The sequence below is a fragment of the Polypterus senegalus genome, chromosome 6 (genome assembly GCF_016835505.1).
Source record: "Polypterus senegalus isolate Bchr_013 chromosome 6, ASM1683550v1, whole genome shotgun sequence".
In the NCBI taxonomy this organism is placed as follows: Eukaryota; Metazoa; Chordata; class Cladistia; order Polypteriformes; family Polypteridae; genus Polypterus; species Polypterus senegalus.
In genome coordinates, this window is record NC_053159.1 from 499,035 (window position 1) to 516,921 (window position 17,887).

Here is a 17,887-nt window from a genome sequence, read left to right on the forward strand (position 1 = left end):
TTAACTTTAATTTAAAATGAAGCCCACTACTTGTTCCCTAGATCCAGTGCCAACAAAACTAGTAAAAGTGCAATGGATGTTCTTGGCACCATTCTAACATTATCAATAGTTCATTATGCATGGCACAGTACCTGATGCACTAAAAGTGTCAGTCATTAAACCTTTACTTAAAAAGTCAGACCTAGACCCACACATACTAAATAACTATAGGCCTATTTCAAATTTACCATTTCTCTCTAAAATACTAGAAAAGTAGTCGCCAGTCAGCTTCAGTCACACCTTACGCATTACAATTTATTTGAGAAATTCCAGTCTGGCTTTCGCACTGGTCATAGTACAGAAACGGCACTAACACGGGTTGTAAATGACATTCTGATATCCTCTGATGAAGGAAATTCCACTGTAATTATGTTGTTGGACTTAAGTGCAGCATTTGACACCATTGACCATTCTATTTTACTGCACAGGCTAGAAAGCGATGTTGGGCTTACAGGCCCGTGCTCGCTTGGTTCAGTTCTTATTTATCAAATCGATTCCAGTATGTACAGAAATGTGCAGACAGTACTCCATCATTATACACAGAAGTTCAATATGGTGTCCCGAGGGCTCAGTACTGGGACCTTTACTGTTTTCACTTTACATGCTTCCACTGGGATCTCTCATTAGGAAACATAATGTTAATTTTCACTCGTATGCAGATGACACCCAGTTATACCTTTCATTTAAATCAAATGAAGTTTCTCCGATGTTGTCTTTAATTAGTTGTGTTAGTGAATTAAAGGAATGGATGAATGAGAACTACTTGTCTTTAAATACAGATAAAACAGAGATGTTAATTGTTGGAGGGAATGGCGCTGATCACAGCAATATTTTGTCGTCATTTAACTCAGTTGGAATCCCAATTAATTTTACTGAATCAGCCCGCAATCTAGGAGTTATCTTTGACTCTAGCATGTCATTTAAAGCGCATATTACAAAGTCGTCCAAAACATGTTTTTCCATCTTAAAAATATTAGGAAATTAAGGCTTTCTAAATAAACAGGATTGTGAGAAATTAATTCATGCATTTATCTCTAGTAGGATTGACTACTGCAATGCGGTGTTCACTGGCTGTTCAAACTGTTCTCTATACAGCCTCCAGTTAATCCAAAATGCGCTGCAAAATTATTACAAGAACAAGAAAATATGAACACATAACCCCAGTTCTTAAATCTTTACACTGGCTCCCAGTTAAGTTTAGGGCAGATTTCAAAATCCTCCTTTTAACATATAAAGCATTAAATGGCCAAGGTCCGGCTTACTTGTCTGAACTTATCATGACTTACAAACCTGAGCACATTAAGATCTCAAGATGCCGGTCTGCTTAGGATTCCAAGGATTAATAAAATAACAGTGGGAGGTCGAGCTTTTAGTTACAGGGCCCCTAAACTGTGGAATGGTCTTCCTGCTTCCATAAGAGATGCCCCTCGGTCTTAGCCTTTAAATCCCGGCTGAAGACTCACTACTTCAGTTTAGCATATCCTGACTAGAGCTGCTGATTAACTGTACATACTGCATCTCTGTTGTTAGTCATTAGCACTATAACATAAGTAACATGATAATTATATTTGAATACTAACCCTCACCTATTCTGTTTCTTTTCTCGGTACCCAAATGTGGCCATTGGTGCCACGGCCCACCTGCCAAGTTGTTTGCCTGCCTATGGTAAAGTCATCCCTGATGGAGGATCACAGGAATCATGGGAAAGAGGGTCCTTTCATCGGCAATGTTTCAGCCGTGGCATGGCCAAATGGAGATGCAGCTAGATGGATGAGGTCTCCAGGACTCTAAAAATATCCAAACCTAATTATGTCATATCATCTACTGTTAAACCGTAATTCTAAAATTTTTATTATGCTGTCTTAAGGAATTGTTCTGTTGTGTATATTGTATTGTATTGACCCCCTACTTTTGACACCCACTGCACGCCTAACCTACCTGGAAAGGGGTCTCTCTTTGAACTGCCTTTCCGAGGTTTCTTCCATTTTCCTACAAGGTTTTTATTGGGAGTTTTCCTTGTCTTCTCAGAGAGTCAAGGCTGGGGGGCTGTCAAAAGGCAGGGCCTGTTAAAGCCCATTGCGGCACTTCCTGTGTGATTTTGGGCTATACAAAAATAAACTGTATTGTATTGTATTGTATTGTACTGTATAGAGTAAAAGGCGCTATATAATAGATAGATAGAGATAGATAGATAGATAGATAGATAGATGAAAGGCGCTATATAATAGATAGATAGATAGATAGATAGATAGATAGATAGATAGATAGATAGAGTGAAAGGCGCTATATAATAGATAGATAGATAGATAGATAGATAGATAGAGTGAAAGGGCTATATAATAGATAGATAGATAGATAGATAGATAGATAGATAGATAGAGTGAAAGGCTATATAATAGATAGATAGATAGAAAGATAGATAGATAGAGTGAAAGGCGCTATATAATAGATAGATAGATAGATAGATAGAGTGAAAGGCGCTATATAATAGATAGATAGATAGATAGATAGATAGACTGTTTGTTCATTTCTTTTTTATTAATATATACAGTTCTCACTTTATTATTTGACATACTGTTTGTTTTTTGTCTTATTTTTGATCATCGACTGGATGAAGTTTCTTTGGGAGAAGTACGGCTTGTCGGGTCAAACGTCCTCAGCTTGCCAGACCGCGCGCGGGTCTCGGTGGTGTAGCTGCCAGTTTGGGACAGCAGGTCGGCCATTACAGCCTGACCTCATAATAGCTGTGTGTGCTCTCAAGAAGAGTCTGTGCGGAAAGGCAACGTACCGCTAATAAATACCATTTAAAGCGTAGGCTGTGCCCACTGAGGCCTGGCGTTGAATTTCAAAGCCACAGTTTTGGGGCTAACTTTCCGCTCAGTGTGTCACGCTGAATAAGTCACCTCATCTGGCTCTGCTCCACACGTGACCTTGTAAGTCACCTTACGGTAGGCCGCTGTGTCCTACTGGCAGAGGTTAGTAATATTTTAAAAGAGATCAGGAGTCTGTACTTCTGAAGGCCCACCCTAACACCACGAGGTGCCTCTGATGAAAAGGCCTCACTTTGTTAAAGTGTGCATTAAAGGCGCTACAAAGACTGGCGACGGCTTAAAGCTCCTGAGATTACATTTGCTGCCCAAGCGCTTCTGATTTATCGCGCAGTCCAGCAAGTGCAGAAAGAAACTTACAGACTGGTCCTCGTTGATGGGATCCTGGACACTTCCGGTGCTTTGAGGCACCCATGGGGGGTCGAACATAGGAACACAGGGGATTCCCAAGATTGGAGAAGGGAGAGTGAAGTTGATGCTTGGTGGTGGGATCTGAAACAAAGACAATCCTTAATTACTCATCCTGGCACGCTCTGGAATGTTCAGGCGTCTATTTTAACAACAGGAGCACAATGTTGCATTTTTAAGACATACAGTAGGCTGTCACTTGGATGAGTCATCGTTTAAAATGTCACCTCGACTGGGGATCCACCCGGAGGAGGCTGCAGTTCTTAAGGAGGTGAGTTTGAGAAGTGCATGGATGGAGGAGTATGTGTGTGTGTGAGTGTGAGTGTGTGTGTGAGTGTGAGTGTGTGTGCGTGAGGGCAGTGCCAGTAACATCACACCAAGAGTCACCAATAAGGTGGTCATCTCTACTGATTGCTATTGTCACAAGACTGTGCCTGCATGTTGACGCCATGCATTGGTGACACTTCAGCCTTTCTGGTTCAACTCAAAAACAGCAGTAAAACTGTGAAGTGACAAAGTGACCAAACACGGGTAGAGCTCAGCACCTGGCACTTCAGACCTGTACCCCTCACCTGACACAAGTCAGTGCAGAGAACAGCAAAAAAAGCCAAAAGAGCGTCTCTCCTGCTAACAGACGTTATAAAATAAACTCGGACACAACCTCTGATGCCAGCCTGCTGCCCACTCCTTCAGTCTATGGCCTGAGACACCCCCTGACCAGCAGTTTAACTAAAGTCAGCCTTCAGAGGGCACAAGCTGCCTGGCGTTATGAAAACCCATCAGGTGAAAGTTCATTCTCATTTAAGGACTCAGTAAATGGAGTTGGCAGCTGTGCACTCTGACCCTCTGTCGCATCATTAGGAGTTACTGCCACAGGCAAAGACACGGCCAGGCTGGCATGATGTCGGCAGAGGGTAAGGGCACCACCATGGGAGTGCAGGGCAGGCAAATGTCAGGCACACAGCCTCAAAAACAAAGAGAAGTCTGAGTGGAAATGTGCAGCCTCTGCCGGGATGGGAGATGGCAGCACAGCAGCGGGCGCCTGGGCATTTGACTCTCTGTGTACAGACAGACTGAAGCCATGCAGTGTTAGCCAAATGCTGACTACGCTGTTTCACTTCCTAAGGTCTAAATCCTGAGGGGCTCCTGGCCTGAAGAACAAAAGCCAAATCTGGGCCCACCTCAGACTTAGACGGGGTTCTTCCTGGCACACTCTTTAGGAGTACTGCCAGTCATAAACTGGGAGGTTTGCACTTGGCGAGCCAAACACGACTCTTGCACTTAAAGACCTTCCACATTGAAGACAAAGAATATCTGAAGAAGATCATGGAGGTGACAAGTAGCTGGAATGCGGACTTCTTTGTGCGTCACAACAGGGACACGTTGAGCATGGCTGCAGTGTGACGCCGCAGACCATTTGTGCCAAACGGACATGAACGAGTTCAGGTCCATGCAGTGTATTGTTAACTGTGCCCGACAGCCATTTCCCACAAGCGATTCATGTCTGAGCCCACTTAACCTGGAGCGGACACATTTAAAATCAATCATCATCAATGTGTAACGGCAGGGTGGCGCTCGGTGATGCCCTCACACAGTACCGCAGTTACCACTTTAAATGCAACACACTGGATGTCTGGACGTGAAGGCCATTTTTAAAACGTCTAAACTGGACAAGCCAAGCTGGCGTTAAAAACTGGCACGCTTCCTGACCTCGTGGCATTTCGGGACACCACACTGTCAGTCAGTTTCAGAACTCAGTCGGAGGAAGACGTCCGCCATGTCACTCACACCTTAGGGGATCGGGGGGGCAAAGTGTTAAATGAGACTGCAGACGTGCAGCAGGACAAACACTTCGACCGAGGCCTACTTGTTCACAGCAGTCTCTCCTCCATGCGTTCCACGGGTGGGCACCTCGGCAAGATAATAAGTTACTGCGGTAGATGAGGCTCTCCAAGACCAACATACACACAAGAGAATGCCAGCTGCTCTTTTAATGCGATGTGCCGTATGGTGGCACTCGTGGATCCTGCAGCCTGCCCCAGATCAGTGCCCGTGTGGTTTTCTTCCAAGTACCCTGGCATTCCTCTCGCCTCCTGTGTGGTTTAGGTGACCTGGCAATGGTAAATCGTGCCCATGTTAGTGTGTGTGAGAGAGTGAGCAGGCCTTCAGATGGATTGGCGCTGGTTTCCTGCCCTGCACCCAGTGCTGCCAGGATCAGCTCCAGCCCCTGGTATGCTGACTTGGGAATGTTAGTCCGTTGACTTTGCAGCTCTGCTTCATTTTCCGAGTGCAAGTTAAGTTTTGTAGCACAAGTACGGGTTCAAGGCCTCAGTCCTCCCTCAGCATAATAATTCCTAATAATAATAATTAACATGGCGTCGTAGGGAGACTGGAACATTTCACAAATGTAGCCCCTGAAATGATTTTAGTGCAGACGCAGTCGTGTGAGCCGTTAGGAGACGTCATTAGCGCCACTCACAGCCTCATCTCTGCTGGCTGGCATTGCCATTGTCTTTGTATCCACTGGTTCACGTGCCTTCGTGATTATTCGTACGTATGTATGCGCGGCTGCGGGTGTTTTACGTAACGGTCGGTTATGTCTCCAGTTCTGTGACACGTCTATGTATTTGTGCAGACTGTATATACGGTATTATATATTTAAAGTGCTTCTCTTCCCCTTTCTTGCGCAGCACGTTGCTTCAGTGTGACTTGCCTTGGTCACAGAAGCCTCACTAGCGTGTCACATGTAAGGTTACTCCAATCGAGCACAGTGGCAATACTGACGTATTTCAAATCACGCTGCAGCATCTCAGAGTTTACTGTCACAAATGTCTATGCTAATTCCCAAATAACATTTAAAGCCAGCTTACTCCATCCATCCATTACCCATCCATAACCCGCTATATCCGAACTACAGGGTCACAGGGGTCTGCTGGAGCCAATCGCAGCCAACACGGGGCGCAAGGCAGGAAACAAACCCCGGGCAGACACCCACACCAAGCACACTCACCTGGGACAATTACGGATCGCCAGTCCACCTCACCTGCACGTCTTTGGACTGTGGGAGGAAACCTGAGCAGACACGGGGAGAACATGCCAACTCCACGCAGGGCCAGCTCACTCCAACTGTATCGTACTCTCTTATGAAGAAGAACCAAAGACAAGGCCTTGTGAGCACAACGTATAAAGGTGGCAGGAAGAAGACGACTTCATGATCTGAAAATGCAGTAAACGTCAGAAACGACGTAACGCTGAGCTACAGCATCAACTCACATCAGTGGGCGCCTCAATGAGTCCGTCTGGACTTCGGGGAAGAGGAACGTAAATGGAGAAGAGTGATGGAGAGGTGTGACGTCTTACTGATCTGAAGACATTCCATCCATGGGACACGCAAGGCCACAGCGGGCTAAGGGCAGGATGGAGGCCCAGGTGGACCTGTGGTTTTGCCTACCAGCCTTTACTGAATTATTTCTTTCGCGTGCACTTGGCGAGTGGACTGCAGGGTCTTGACTTATCGGCACTTTGCTCTGTGGCGCTGCCCTACCTGCGCTGAAGTCGGTTTCATTTCTAAGGTGGCTTTAGGTGAGCAGTCCTCAACTTAACAACAGAGAAGAGAACAGCAACAGAAAACACCCAAACAGACCTCCTGCTTCCCCCGATTTACCTTAAAGATCTGCTGGGCACCTTCCTCCATCCGCGGCCACACCTGGTATCTGAAGCGCCACAGCGTGTAGAACTTCAGCACAGAGTTAATCCTCTGCGCCACATCATGGTGCTGGAATTCGGACGTCAACATATCCGAGACGGCATCGGGGACCTTCACGGCACACAGCAGGAACATGGCGGCTGAGGATAAGGCGAGCAAAGAAGAGTGGAAAGGACTTTACACAACAGCAGGACGCTAGCATTTCAGAAGTCGAGCTTCAGATTCTCAGCGTTGTCTCAAGATAAAGAGACCTGCTGCAGTCCCTTAAAACCATGTGCCGAAATACCCAGCGCCTGAGCTAAGCATCGATTCAATTAAACAAGAACTCATACGTGAAAGCTCACAACAAATCGATTTGCACTCACTCCGATGTCAGTGTGTTTCTTCAGATTTGGGCAAAGATGTCACGGAGGAAATTCAGATAAGCTGCAAGTCATTCGTTACAATGGGAGACAGGAAAGAATCAAAGAAAGGCAGTACAGGCGGGCCGACGGTAAAGATCCATAATTATCAATCAACGTGTTATTAACGAGAAAGCCATTTGTTACAAACAGGCCACTGACACCAACAGAAAGCAGCAGTTCCTGGGAGAGCGCCAGCCTAGCAGCAAATAACCCTCAGTGGGACACTGGACCACCCGTGCACATACCACACCAACTGCTAGGCCAAGGCCGAGCTGGCATTTAGCATAATATGCAGGACTGTGGGCATCTGGTGAAAAACTTGAATGGCAAACAGCACACAGACTGGACTGCGAGTAGGCCAGGAGTGAACCCCTCAGACTAAACGTAAATGTCCACATTAGGATGTTTATTTGAGTTAAAGTGGACGACGTTCAAAAAGCCAGTCCAGTGTGGGTAATCGGGGTCACGGCGAGCCCATCAGGCAGCAGAAGCCTGATCACCGTCTAGGTGGACAAGAAGAAGGAGTCGTCACAACAAAGGGGCAACGCCTCAGAGCTGGCTGTCACCAAGGGCACCTCACAGGCCTATTTCTAGGTTCAGAGCTAAAGGAGCCCCCAGAGCTACCTGCCGGTGAACCGACGTACTGTGGTAAGGGACGCTGACAAGTGCAACTGTCACACCGCCAACATATCACCCTTTAGGACTGAACGCCCGTGGGCAGCGTGATCAGCAGCGCTTGAGTTTCAAGACCACAAGAGCTGAGTTACCCACAGAGAAGGTTTGAAAACACTGAAAGAAAAGCAACTTTAATTCGCTGAGACACACTTTATTAATCCAACCCGCTATATCCTAACACAGGGTCACGGCGGTCTGCTGGAGCCAATCCCAGTTAGCACAGGGCACAAGGCAGGAACAAACCCTGGGCAGGGTACCAGCCCACCACAGGGCACACACACGCACCCACTAGGGACAATGTAGGACCACCAACACCCCTAACCTGCATTTTGTCTTTGGACGGTGGGAGGAGACCCTCGCAGACACGGGGAGCACTTTATTAACCCCATGGAGAGATTCAAATGCATAGAGCAGCAGAAACGAGGCAGGAGTTGGTTGGAATGAAAGCCTGTAGACGCTGCAGGTCCCCGGGGCTGAGTGCCCCCCACGCTAAGCCTGTATCTGCCATGATTTGGCATTTTGGACTCGGGGCAGAGGACTGTCACAGCTGCCTTCATTTCATGTTGGCGCCCTGCGCTGTCCACGTGTGGAAGAGGGCCGAGTGTGCAAACACATTACAGTGCAAAGGCGGCTCCTCTTCTGGACACATCAGGGCAAGCTGGCAGCAATTCACAAGATGTCTGCTATGCCACCCTACAGGGAGCAGACTGGCCTGCTGTTCAAGTTACTGACACCTTTTATAATAAATAATAAGTGCTGGCTATCATACACTTGTTCTGTGACCCCCTGAGCTACGGGTCTTCATGCCATCTTTTGTGCAAATGCACATAACGTTTTAGCAACCTTGGCAGGACCTAAGAAGTGATAACAGACGAGGTCCACCCAGCATTAAAGAGCCGCATCCCTGGCAGCGCCATCATTGGCACTGCCACCTCCTGCAGGCACACTCGGTCAGTGTCTTAGGCCAATTCAGGCGCTCTCTCCTCCCTCCACCATCATCATCATCATCTTCTCAGCTCTGTTCTTTTACACAACGTCAAAGGGGCAGACTTGGAATGTCACCCTCACAGAGGGCAGAATGTGGCGCCATTCAAGCGCTCGAGGCACTTCCTGTTCACCTGGAGGGGCTCGACTAACAAGGAGTCATAAATGTGAATGTGTTACTTTGTATAAATAAATGCTCACTCCTTCGACTGACATTTTCAGACTTCAAGGCCGACTCACCTGCAGCGGCAGCCATGTGCTCATCCACGCTCAGCAGCAGCTCCCAGGCAGCCGGCTGGATGTCACCATACATGTCGTCAGTCAGAATGGGGGCAGCTTTGATCAGGAGAGACAGGGGGGCCGGCGCCAGGCTCATGACCTAAAGTGTGGTGACAGTAAGTTACAAATGGGACAGTCAAAGTGTCAACATTCAAAGATCAGGTAAGAGTGTTATTGTGGGTGATTGTGCCCACTTCCTGAGTAGATTTTTCTCTTTGTTCTCGTAACGTTCAGAGTTCACAGCAACACAAGACCCCCGGCCTGATCAACGCCTGACTGATTTCCCCGACTTTCTGTCATTTTTTTCTTTACTTTACCCCCACTTCACATGTTAAGTTGACAAAACACTCAACTGTCCCTGGTGTCCCCTGTGAGGGGCCGGAGACCTGAGGCTGGTGGGCGAGACTCTGGACCCCGTGACTGGTAATTACGCAGGTTCAACAAAATCTATCAATGGACCACCAGAAAGAAAACGGACTTTTAGTCTGTCTGGTGTTTAGGATCGGGAGCCTCTAACATTGAAGACCCAGAGATGCCCGTCTAGTACCCACTGTCATTGGCATCAGCATCTCTGACCCTGAATTCTAGAATTAGACATGGACGTCAGTGAAAAGCTCCTCTCCTGCAGCGTACAAAACCTGCCAAGCACCCTAGAGCTGAGTAGCCGTGGCACTCGGGGTCTGACACTGGAGTGCTGATCTGTGTTGCCACACTGCGTCGACACTGAGCAAAGCAGGGTCAACATGACCTCCATTAATGCCATCCCCTTTCCTACAGAGATCCATCTTTTTCTTTGTCTTCACCTGATTTCGAATGTATTTCAGCATGCCCATGTCTTTTTTCCCTTCCAGGCTGGAGTCCGTCACTCTTTTCTTGAGGGATGGCGTCCGGAGGCATGACTTGTCTGAGCACTGTGGGAACACAAACAGACAGAGCAGAGCTGCAGTGTTCTCACCCGACCTGAAGCCCACGGACCCTGACCCACGTCTACCTCTTTGATCTTCTTGGTACGAACGCCAGCACCCGTTGTGTAGCTGTCCTCCTTGAGGCCGTCTACAGTGCCACCATAGAGCAACTTAATGGCCCGGACCAGGCGGGCACACGAACGGCTGTGATACTGATAGCATCTGGGATGGCAGAAATCAAGGTGGGTGCAAATGAAGCTCTGCTGGTTACACAGAAGGATGATGATCTGCAAAACACAATGTGTCACTCAGTGCTTATTTGATGTGGTGCCACTCGTAGCGACCTTCGTTACTTAAAAGGCAATAATGCTGAACCGAACAACAGCCATCAATCAAATGTGGCAGCAGGACAGCCCTAAGACACAACTCTCTGAATTGTCACACAGAATCACCTGTCACAGACGGCTGGGGTTCTTACCTGGCTGGGACGACTAAAAGGACCGGAAGGTGACAATAATAGCTTCCGGGTCAAGAGAGGGCAACCGCCCTGGATAAAAAGAGGACCACAGGAAAGAGACTAAAAGATTTTATCCCGTGGGACCTGTGGCCACCGCCAGGGGGCGCCTTAAGTCTCAACAGACCGGAAGTATTGTCACTTCCGCCACACCAGGCAAGATGGCAGTTGAACCTGCCAGGAACGCCAGGAGTGCTTCCGGGGCAAAGGGCAGCACTTCCGCCACACCAGGAAGTGCTGCCGCAAGTTCGGCCGGTAAGAACCCACTCCCGAAACAGAAACATTATTTGGTGGGCTAGTGTACCCCACTGCAGTCTCAGTCCTTCCTTAGTCTATCATGTCACACTGAAAACAAAGTCTGGAGGGTGGCAAAGTGTGGCATGGCAGACAAGAAGGCCAGAACCTCACTGTGTCTGTCCAGATGACAACGCTACGGCGAGTCTGTCTAAAGCGAACGCTCCGTTTACGGCATGTGGACTAATGTTGTAGTGAGGCATTCAAGAGCGTCAGCGCTACTGCATGCGCACTGCTGAGACAAACTGCGGCTGTCCCGGCACTCATCTCTTCACGTCAAGTGCTGATAAAGGCAATGGGACGCTGCTGCCACCCCACTTCTAGGAGCAGTTCAATGGAAGACGTCAACCTGAGGACACCTTCAGGCACAGTTCTGGTCTGACATTGGGCTCTGCTTATTCTGTGGCTGCCTGGACATCGACTGGATACTCAGAGCTGAAGAGGACCAAACATCTCATGAGAATGCTTAGCAAAGAGCTACCATCAAATATCAAGACGCTGCCAGCTGCCAACCCCTTGGGTTTCACTTGATTCAGTTTGGGATGGAACTAACATATAAAACTAGTAAAAAAATATAAAGATACCAGCGACGGCGCATGCACTGCTATGACGAGAACGTGCTGTGAATCCGCTTGACTTGAGCATTCCTCGTCTTCAGACTCTTTCTCCACCCTAGCGGGCCGCTTTTTCTCTGCTGCCGTCAGCATCTTTTCGCATTAAAACTCATTAAGTCCGTGTTTGTATTGCAATTACTTTGTACGTTTTTATTTTTCACTTCATTTGGCACTTCAATCTGCCTCAAGAATGATTTACGATATGAAGAGGTAGGGGAAGTGATGGTGAAGGTGGTAGGGATGAGAAGAGCGCCCGTACACATGTGCCACGTGTTCTACAAGAAACAACACAAAACTAAAAAGAGGAATAACCTTGGAGGTCAATCATCACCCCGAAAGCGGATAGTAGACGTCATGGCGTATATGTGTACCAAATTTCAGGTCGATAGGTCAAAGGGTTTGCGAGGTGATTTAAACTCCTGGACAGACAAACGGACAGCGACAATAACGTATTTGAGATAAAGATCTTAATTATGAAAAAAAATACATCAGCCATCGACGAGTTCCTTTTTTGTGAGGTGGTGATCCATTTATCCAACCCGCTATATCCTCACGGGGGTCTGCTGGAGCCAATCCCAGCCAACACAGGGCGCAAGGCAGGAAACAAACCCCGGGCAGGGCGCCAGCCCACCGCAGGCAATCCACTTAGTTATGTCATTTCCAAAACCACCTTTTCAAAGGATTAATGTATTTTGACAATGGCACAACCGCCAATGTTATTTAAGATGGCATCTCGGTGGCAGCAGCAGCGTCCATGCATATTAACAACACTCAAAACAAATGGCTCATAAAGAGTTCATTAAGGAGGGGCTCTCGTGGCAGACTCGACTTTGCAGTATAACCTTTGGTGCTTTGTTATCAGTATTTGAATTCTTCAAGTATTGAATAAAGAGCAGAAAGCTTTCAATATGAAAGTTACATACGTGTAGCCAGGACATGTTTCGATGGAAATTTTCCTCCGTGCCTGTGCTGCTCAGACCCTCGGGTTCGATGCTGGGTTCACTGGTGCTCCATGGGCTTCCTGGGAGGAGAAAGCAGACAAAGGTGGCAGGTTGGAATTGTGCAGATGTTACGCTCCTGTTAGAACGTCCCGAGATTGGGGGCTTCTCACCAATGTCCGTGACGGTGTCTCTGCTCTGGGACAGCAAGACCTCTTCATTCTCAGACTCGGAGTCCTGCCTGGACAGTTTGGTGCTCTTCAAGCTGCCAGCACGTCGAATGCTCGAGAGCGAGCCGCCTTTTTTAACACGAAAGCTTCGCGTCCCTTTAATCTGCAGCAGTCGAGATCCCCCGATCCTTATCTTACGTATTGGAACTGGCAAGGCAGAGACAGGCAAATGAAATGAAGAAGGAGCAGGCGATCGATCAATCGATATTAACTTCCATTCAAGTCCGATTTGACTTGTCACATACAAAGTATACACACAGTATAAGAAGAGCATTTCAGGGTCAGAATGATCGAGTCCTTAGAATATCAGAACAGCGGGACTCGTTAATAAACCTGAATCAGGTCGATGAGACTTCTCTCCCAGTCAGTGAAGTGGCCAGTCTGTCGATGGCTATGTAACGTATTTCACTTTCAACTCTAACACCCTCCTTTTTCCCCATTTCTGGTTACAGCGTAACGTTCTCAGACACATCACCTCACCTCACTTTACTTAGCTTTTCTGATTACAGCGAAATGGACTCGGTAATCAGCCTGCACTCCTTTGCCGTTCCCACTCTAGCCAGTGCTAACTCGTTACGGTGGGTGTCAGGACCTTTCAACTGGCCACACATGTGGTGTCATGTTGGTTTGTGTTGATGGCAGATGCCATCTCTTAGCGTCTTCGTGCTCCCGTTGTTAGGTAGGATATTTTATGTTGAGTCAATACAAAAGCGTCAGGGGCTCTTTCCTGATCTGTTTCAATTGACATCATTTCTTTGTGTTTTGTGTGTCACTTTACCGTGTTCTGTTTTTCTTTCCTTTGCCCCTTCGCCCCCTCTCAGGTTTAGTAACCTCAGTCTCGTCAAGTCCTTGGCCTTGCTTGCTGTCACTTGTGTTTGTGGAAGGCCTTTCTGTCAATGAGTTGCAGTTTACTCAGCTTTAAGTTCATTTTATTTGTATTAGAACATTAGAACACTCGAGACGAGAACAGGCCATTCAGCCCAACAAAGCTCGCCAGTCCTATCCACTTATTAACATCAAGAAAACATCAAGTTGAGTTTTGAAAGTCCCTAACGTCTTACTGTCCACCACACTACCTGGTCTCTTATTCCAAGTGTCTATCGTTCTTTGTGTAAAGAAGAACTAATGTTTGTGTGACATTTACCTTTACAAGTTTCAACTGTGTCCCCGTGTTCTTGATGAGCTCATTTTAAAATACGAGTCTCGATCCACTGGACTAACTCCCTTCATCATTTTAAACCCTTCAGTCAGGTCACCTCTTAATCTTCTTTTGCTTAAACTGTAAAGGCTCAGCTCTTTTAATCTTTCCTCATAACTCAACCTCTGTAGTCCTGTGCTCTTAAGTGCTCTTCTACTTCGGAGGCCAGCATGCCATGTAATAATTACAAACAGAATGTGAAAAATGAAAGACAAAGCCATAATGGCAGCGTCATGCAGCATAGTGGAGGGCTGTTTAAGTGCACATCCAGGTAAAGGTCATTCCCACCCTGAAAAACTCAGAAGATGAAGGTGAGGGCTGAGTAGCCTTCATCAGGTGTGGGACTGAAAAGGACGAGTCTTACATTTAGAGATGGAGGACCAGCATACAAGATGGCAGAGGAGAGTAGAAGGCTGGCGCTGAAGAAATGTGTGACCCAAGTCTGAGAAGGAGCTTAGCTTCCTCAGTTTATGACATGACATGAAAAACCTGACAAGGTGTGGTGGACTGAATGGCCTGCTCTTGCCATTGCTGTGAAAGCTGAGAGTGCACGGCACTTAAAAGTGACCTGGGCAGACCCTACGATGTGTTTATGGGGAGCAGCCCGACTAAGAGCCAGCCGCCCATCGCCAGCTCAAAGGCTAAACGCTACGCCAGGATTCAGCCTGACAACTGTGCAGCACTCTGGGTTCTCTTTCTCACCTGGATCAGCACTTTTCTTTTCGTCGCAGGTGGTGTCAGACTTGAGAGTGTGGCTGCTGCTGTTCAGAGAATCTCTGGCTTCATCATCATCCAGGATTCCAGCAAAGCTAATCTTTCTCTCGTATCTGTGCCGATCAAGTTCAGGGTCAAGGCGAAGTCTGCAGCTTTCCAGGTCCTGGTCAGAGAAAGAGCAGAGCAGTCAGAATCGCTACACACGGTTTATCATTCCTCTAAAATCTCCATCCGAGGCAAACACTCACCACCAGCGGCTCAGTGCGAGGTCTCGGTAAACACGGAAAAGTTTCTCGAAGGAAAGTTGTAATTTCCAGTAATAGCTGGCAGGCAGCCATTTTCAAAGCGAAAGGACAGGAGCATTTGGTTGGGTTTACCGTATCTGGGAGGAAACAAGTAGAAGAAACAATAAATGACCTGACATGGAAGAAGCAGATGTGAGGGAACGCAAGTAAATCTGGCTGCAGGGCCCGACCGATACGCAGAGGCCACTTGTGAGCAGAGTCAGAAGGGTCTGAGACCTTTCATTTAGTGTGCATTTGGCCCTCATCAGAGAAATGTGACAGACACTTTAAAAGATGTCACCAACTGCCTCACAAGAGGCATGAATGGTCCTTCACCCCGGTGAATTAATACATTAGTACTGAAGGTGGCTCTGCTTTGAGACTTTGGGTCGTGCTAAAGTTAGGAGATGAGTCTTCCGATTACAATCCCACGAGATGCAATGTCAGATGGCAGACATGACTGGCACTGCACACCCAGAGATCTTGTAACAAGCGCTTTACCATACAGGATGAGAAGGGGTTCTAATAATCAAGAACACCCAGTCAAGTCACAAATCGGGCCCTGATGACTCGAGGGCCAGTCACCACTGGTGCAATGCTGCCTGCGTCTTTCCAAGCGAAACAAGAGATTACCAGAACATCTGACTGACCTCCAGCCATAACTCAACTCCGTGCCAGCTTTAAACATATTTTTCTCAAGTAATAAATTCAACAATTTCCTAATATTCCACCATACTGGGCAGCAGCGTGCGGACTTTCTGTCATGTCAGGCACTACTGGGATTGCAGGTTCAGATCATTTGGCTCTCACAATGCCAGGGTCTCGTATCTAGAACCTTACATGGAGAAAGGTGGACAGTGCAGTTTAAGGAACTCCTACAGGTGGCGCAGACATCTCGATGGGAAGAGTGGAGTGTACCACCTGCTCTACGTGCCCACCAGCTAACGGGGGCCTCATGCTTTTCACAAGTTAGGAACAATCAAAGTGAATAGATGACAAGATGAGGACGGCCTTGTCCAGCTGGTTCCATTTCTTGCATGTGGTCAGCTGCGTACCGTTTGGCCTTCGTATCCCATCATAATTCCTTGTATCCTCTCTTTATGATCCATAGCACTATGTGGACAGCTCTAAGTTTATATGGCCCAGAATTAGGACAATTCATTCCATGCATTTGGCTTCAAAGAAGGGCTATTTGGTCACAAACAATGTCAGCCTCTTACACCAGAATAATAAACTTCCTCTGTTTACTATTAGGAGAGTAGGACTTTGGTCCTCTCAAACTCAACTTAACGTCATTTTGGCCTGAATGGCCTGTTCTCATCACAACCGGCTGGAGCTCCCGTTAACAGCACATAAGTGGACTTAATAACAATGATAATAATTCTTTGCATTTCTATAGCGCTTTTCTCACCAGGTTAAGGGCCCAGCAGAGCAGAGTCCCTATTGGCATTTATGGGATTCGAACCGTCAACCTTCTCATTGCCAGTGCAGATCCCTAACCTCAGTGCCACCTCTCTGCCTAAGCCGTATCACACCTTTGCTGTTTATTATCATTAACTCAAGCCAGTGGCGACTCACTTGTTGCTCCCGCTACGTACTGCACATGCATTAACAAACGTCAGAGTCGTAGAGGAGCTGAGCCAATCATGGCAGGCCGCACAGGGCACAGGGCACAGGGCACAAGGCACCAACACCCAGGCACACTCTCACTCACACTGGGTCCAATCTGGGCTCTCCAATGCACCTACCATGTGCATCTCAGTGAACGTGGATTGAAAATGGAGTCTTTACCATCGGCTTATTGTAACTTGTTTAAACTTCTTTTGAAACAAAAAAAGACGTCGGGTGTGTATGATGCCGCATGCCTGATGCTTTCAATCACATTTTTTTCAAAATGCCAAGAATGACATGACACACAATATTAATTTAAAAGGGTATACTGTAACACAATAGATTTTCTTTTGTGCATCCCTACTGTCATCAAGGAAATCCTCCTCTTCATCCTCTTTCCTCATTCGCCGTTTTGTCTCTTCATCGTAAATGAAACCCAAAATGTTGGCAGGGCTCTCGCTGTCTGAATGGCAGAGTTCACTCAGGCGACCCCCAATGGCCTGCGGAGAAAGTAAAAGATCTGTGGGTCCTGCATCTTCTACAGCTCCTTTACCACCACCTTTACTGCAGTCACGTCAAGTTCTGCGCTTCAAATGTGTGCCTGGACTGGCCTTTGAGAAAGTGGGGTGTGTGGCCTGCGGCCTGTAAAGACCAGCATGCATTGTTTCAGTACTAACACTGCCAAGGGCATGCCAAGTGGTGTCTGAATCCTTTCGTTCCCACTAATGGCCCATCAGCTTGGCATCCTGGCAGTGCGTCCCTACTGCTCTACCCATAAAAGCCACAGATAGATAGCCTAATACAGCCTGAGTGAACATAAACAGAAATTGTTTCTTAGCAAACAGCGCATATCATTTGCATATATTTTCAATGTAAATGTTATGAACAAGAAAAAGAAAACTTCCCATGGTGCACTGCCAAAGTCTTAAGTATTCATTAGTGAAAAGCAAAACTAAAGACTTTAAATCAAGCCACACATAAATAAATTCTAAAACCTACAGCCATACTTCGATATTTCACGTAATACGCTGGTCAGAAAACTGTCCTCAGCCTGCCAGCACTCCAAGTATTTCAGTTGGCTCCAGACTCACCCGAAGTTGCATTGCAATGTTTTGTAGTCTTAGAATACAAAGTACACCGGCAGCGCCAACCTGGCATGTGGGAAGGAGAACACGCGAGATGGCACACCGTGGACAAGAACAAGCTGTGGGCGAAGCGGGTGGCATTCAGTGCAGCCACAGACACTACAAACTCCACCGCAA

At 47.2% G+C, this 17,887-nt stretch overlaps 1 protein-coding gene across 15 annotated transcripts in view; it reads right to left on the bottom strand.

Annotated features, from left to right (window-relative positions):
- The window catches only part of LOC120530703 (protein unc-80 homolog), a 101,642-nt gene that overhangs the window by 38,480 nt on the left and 45,275 nt on the right, over positions 1-17,887 (bottom strand). For all 15 annotated transcript variants that reach the window (XM_039755155.1, XM_039755144.1, XM_039755153.1 and 12 more), the window contains 10 exons: positions 16,990-17,125; positions 14,979-15,112; positions 14,719-14,893; positions 12,762-12,965; positions 12,574-12,671; positions 10,315-10,515; positions 10,127-10,234; positions 9,285-9,423; positions 6,940-7,121; positions 3,228-3,359 (listed from right to left, as the gene is read on the bottom strand). In XM_039755155.1, the coding sequence (XP_039611089.1) occupies positions 3,228-3,359; positions 6,940-7,121; positions 9,285-9,423; positions 10,127-10,234; positions 10,315-10,515; positions 12,574-12,671; positions 12,762-12,965; positions 14,719-14,893; positions 14,979-15,112; positions 16,990-17,125 (1,509 nt within the window). The remainder of the gene's footprint in view (positions 1-3,227; positions 3,360-6,939; positions 7,122-9,284; positions 9,424-10,126; positions 10,235-10,314; positions 10,516-12,573; positions 12,672-12,761; positions 12,966-14,718; positions 14,894-14,978; positions 15,113-16,989; positions 17,126-17,887) is intronic.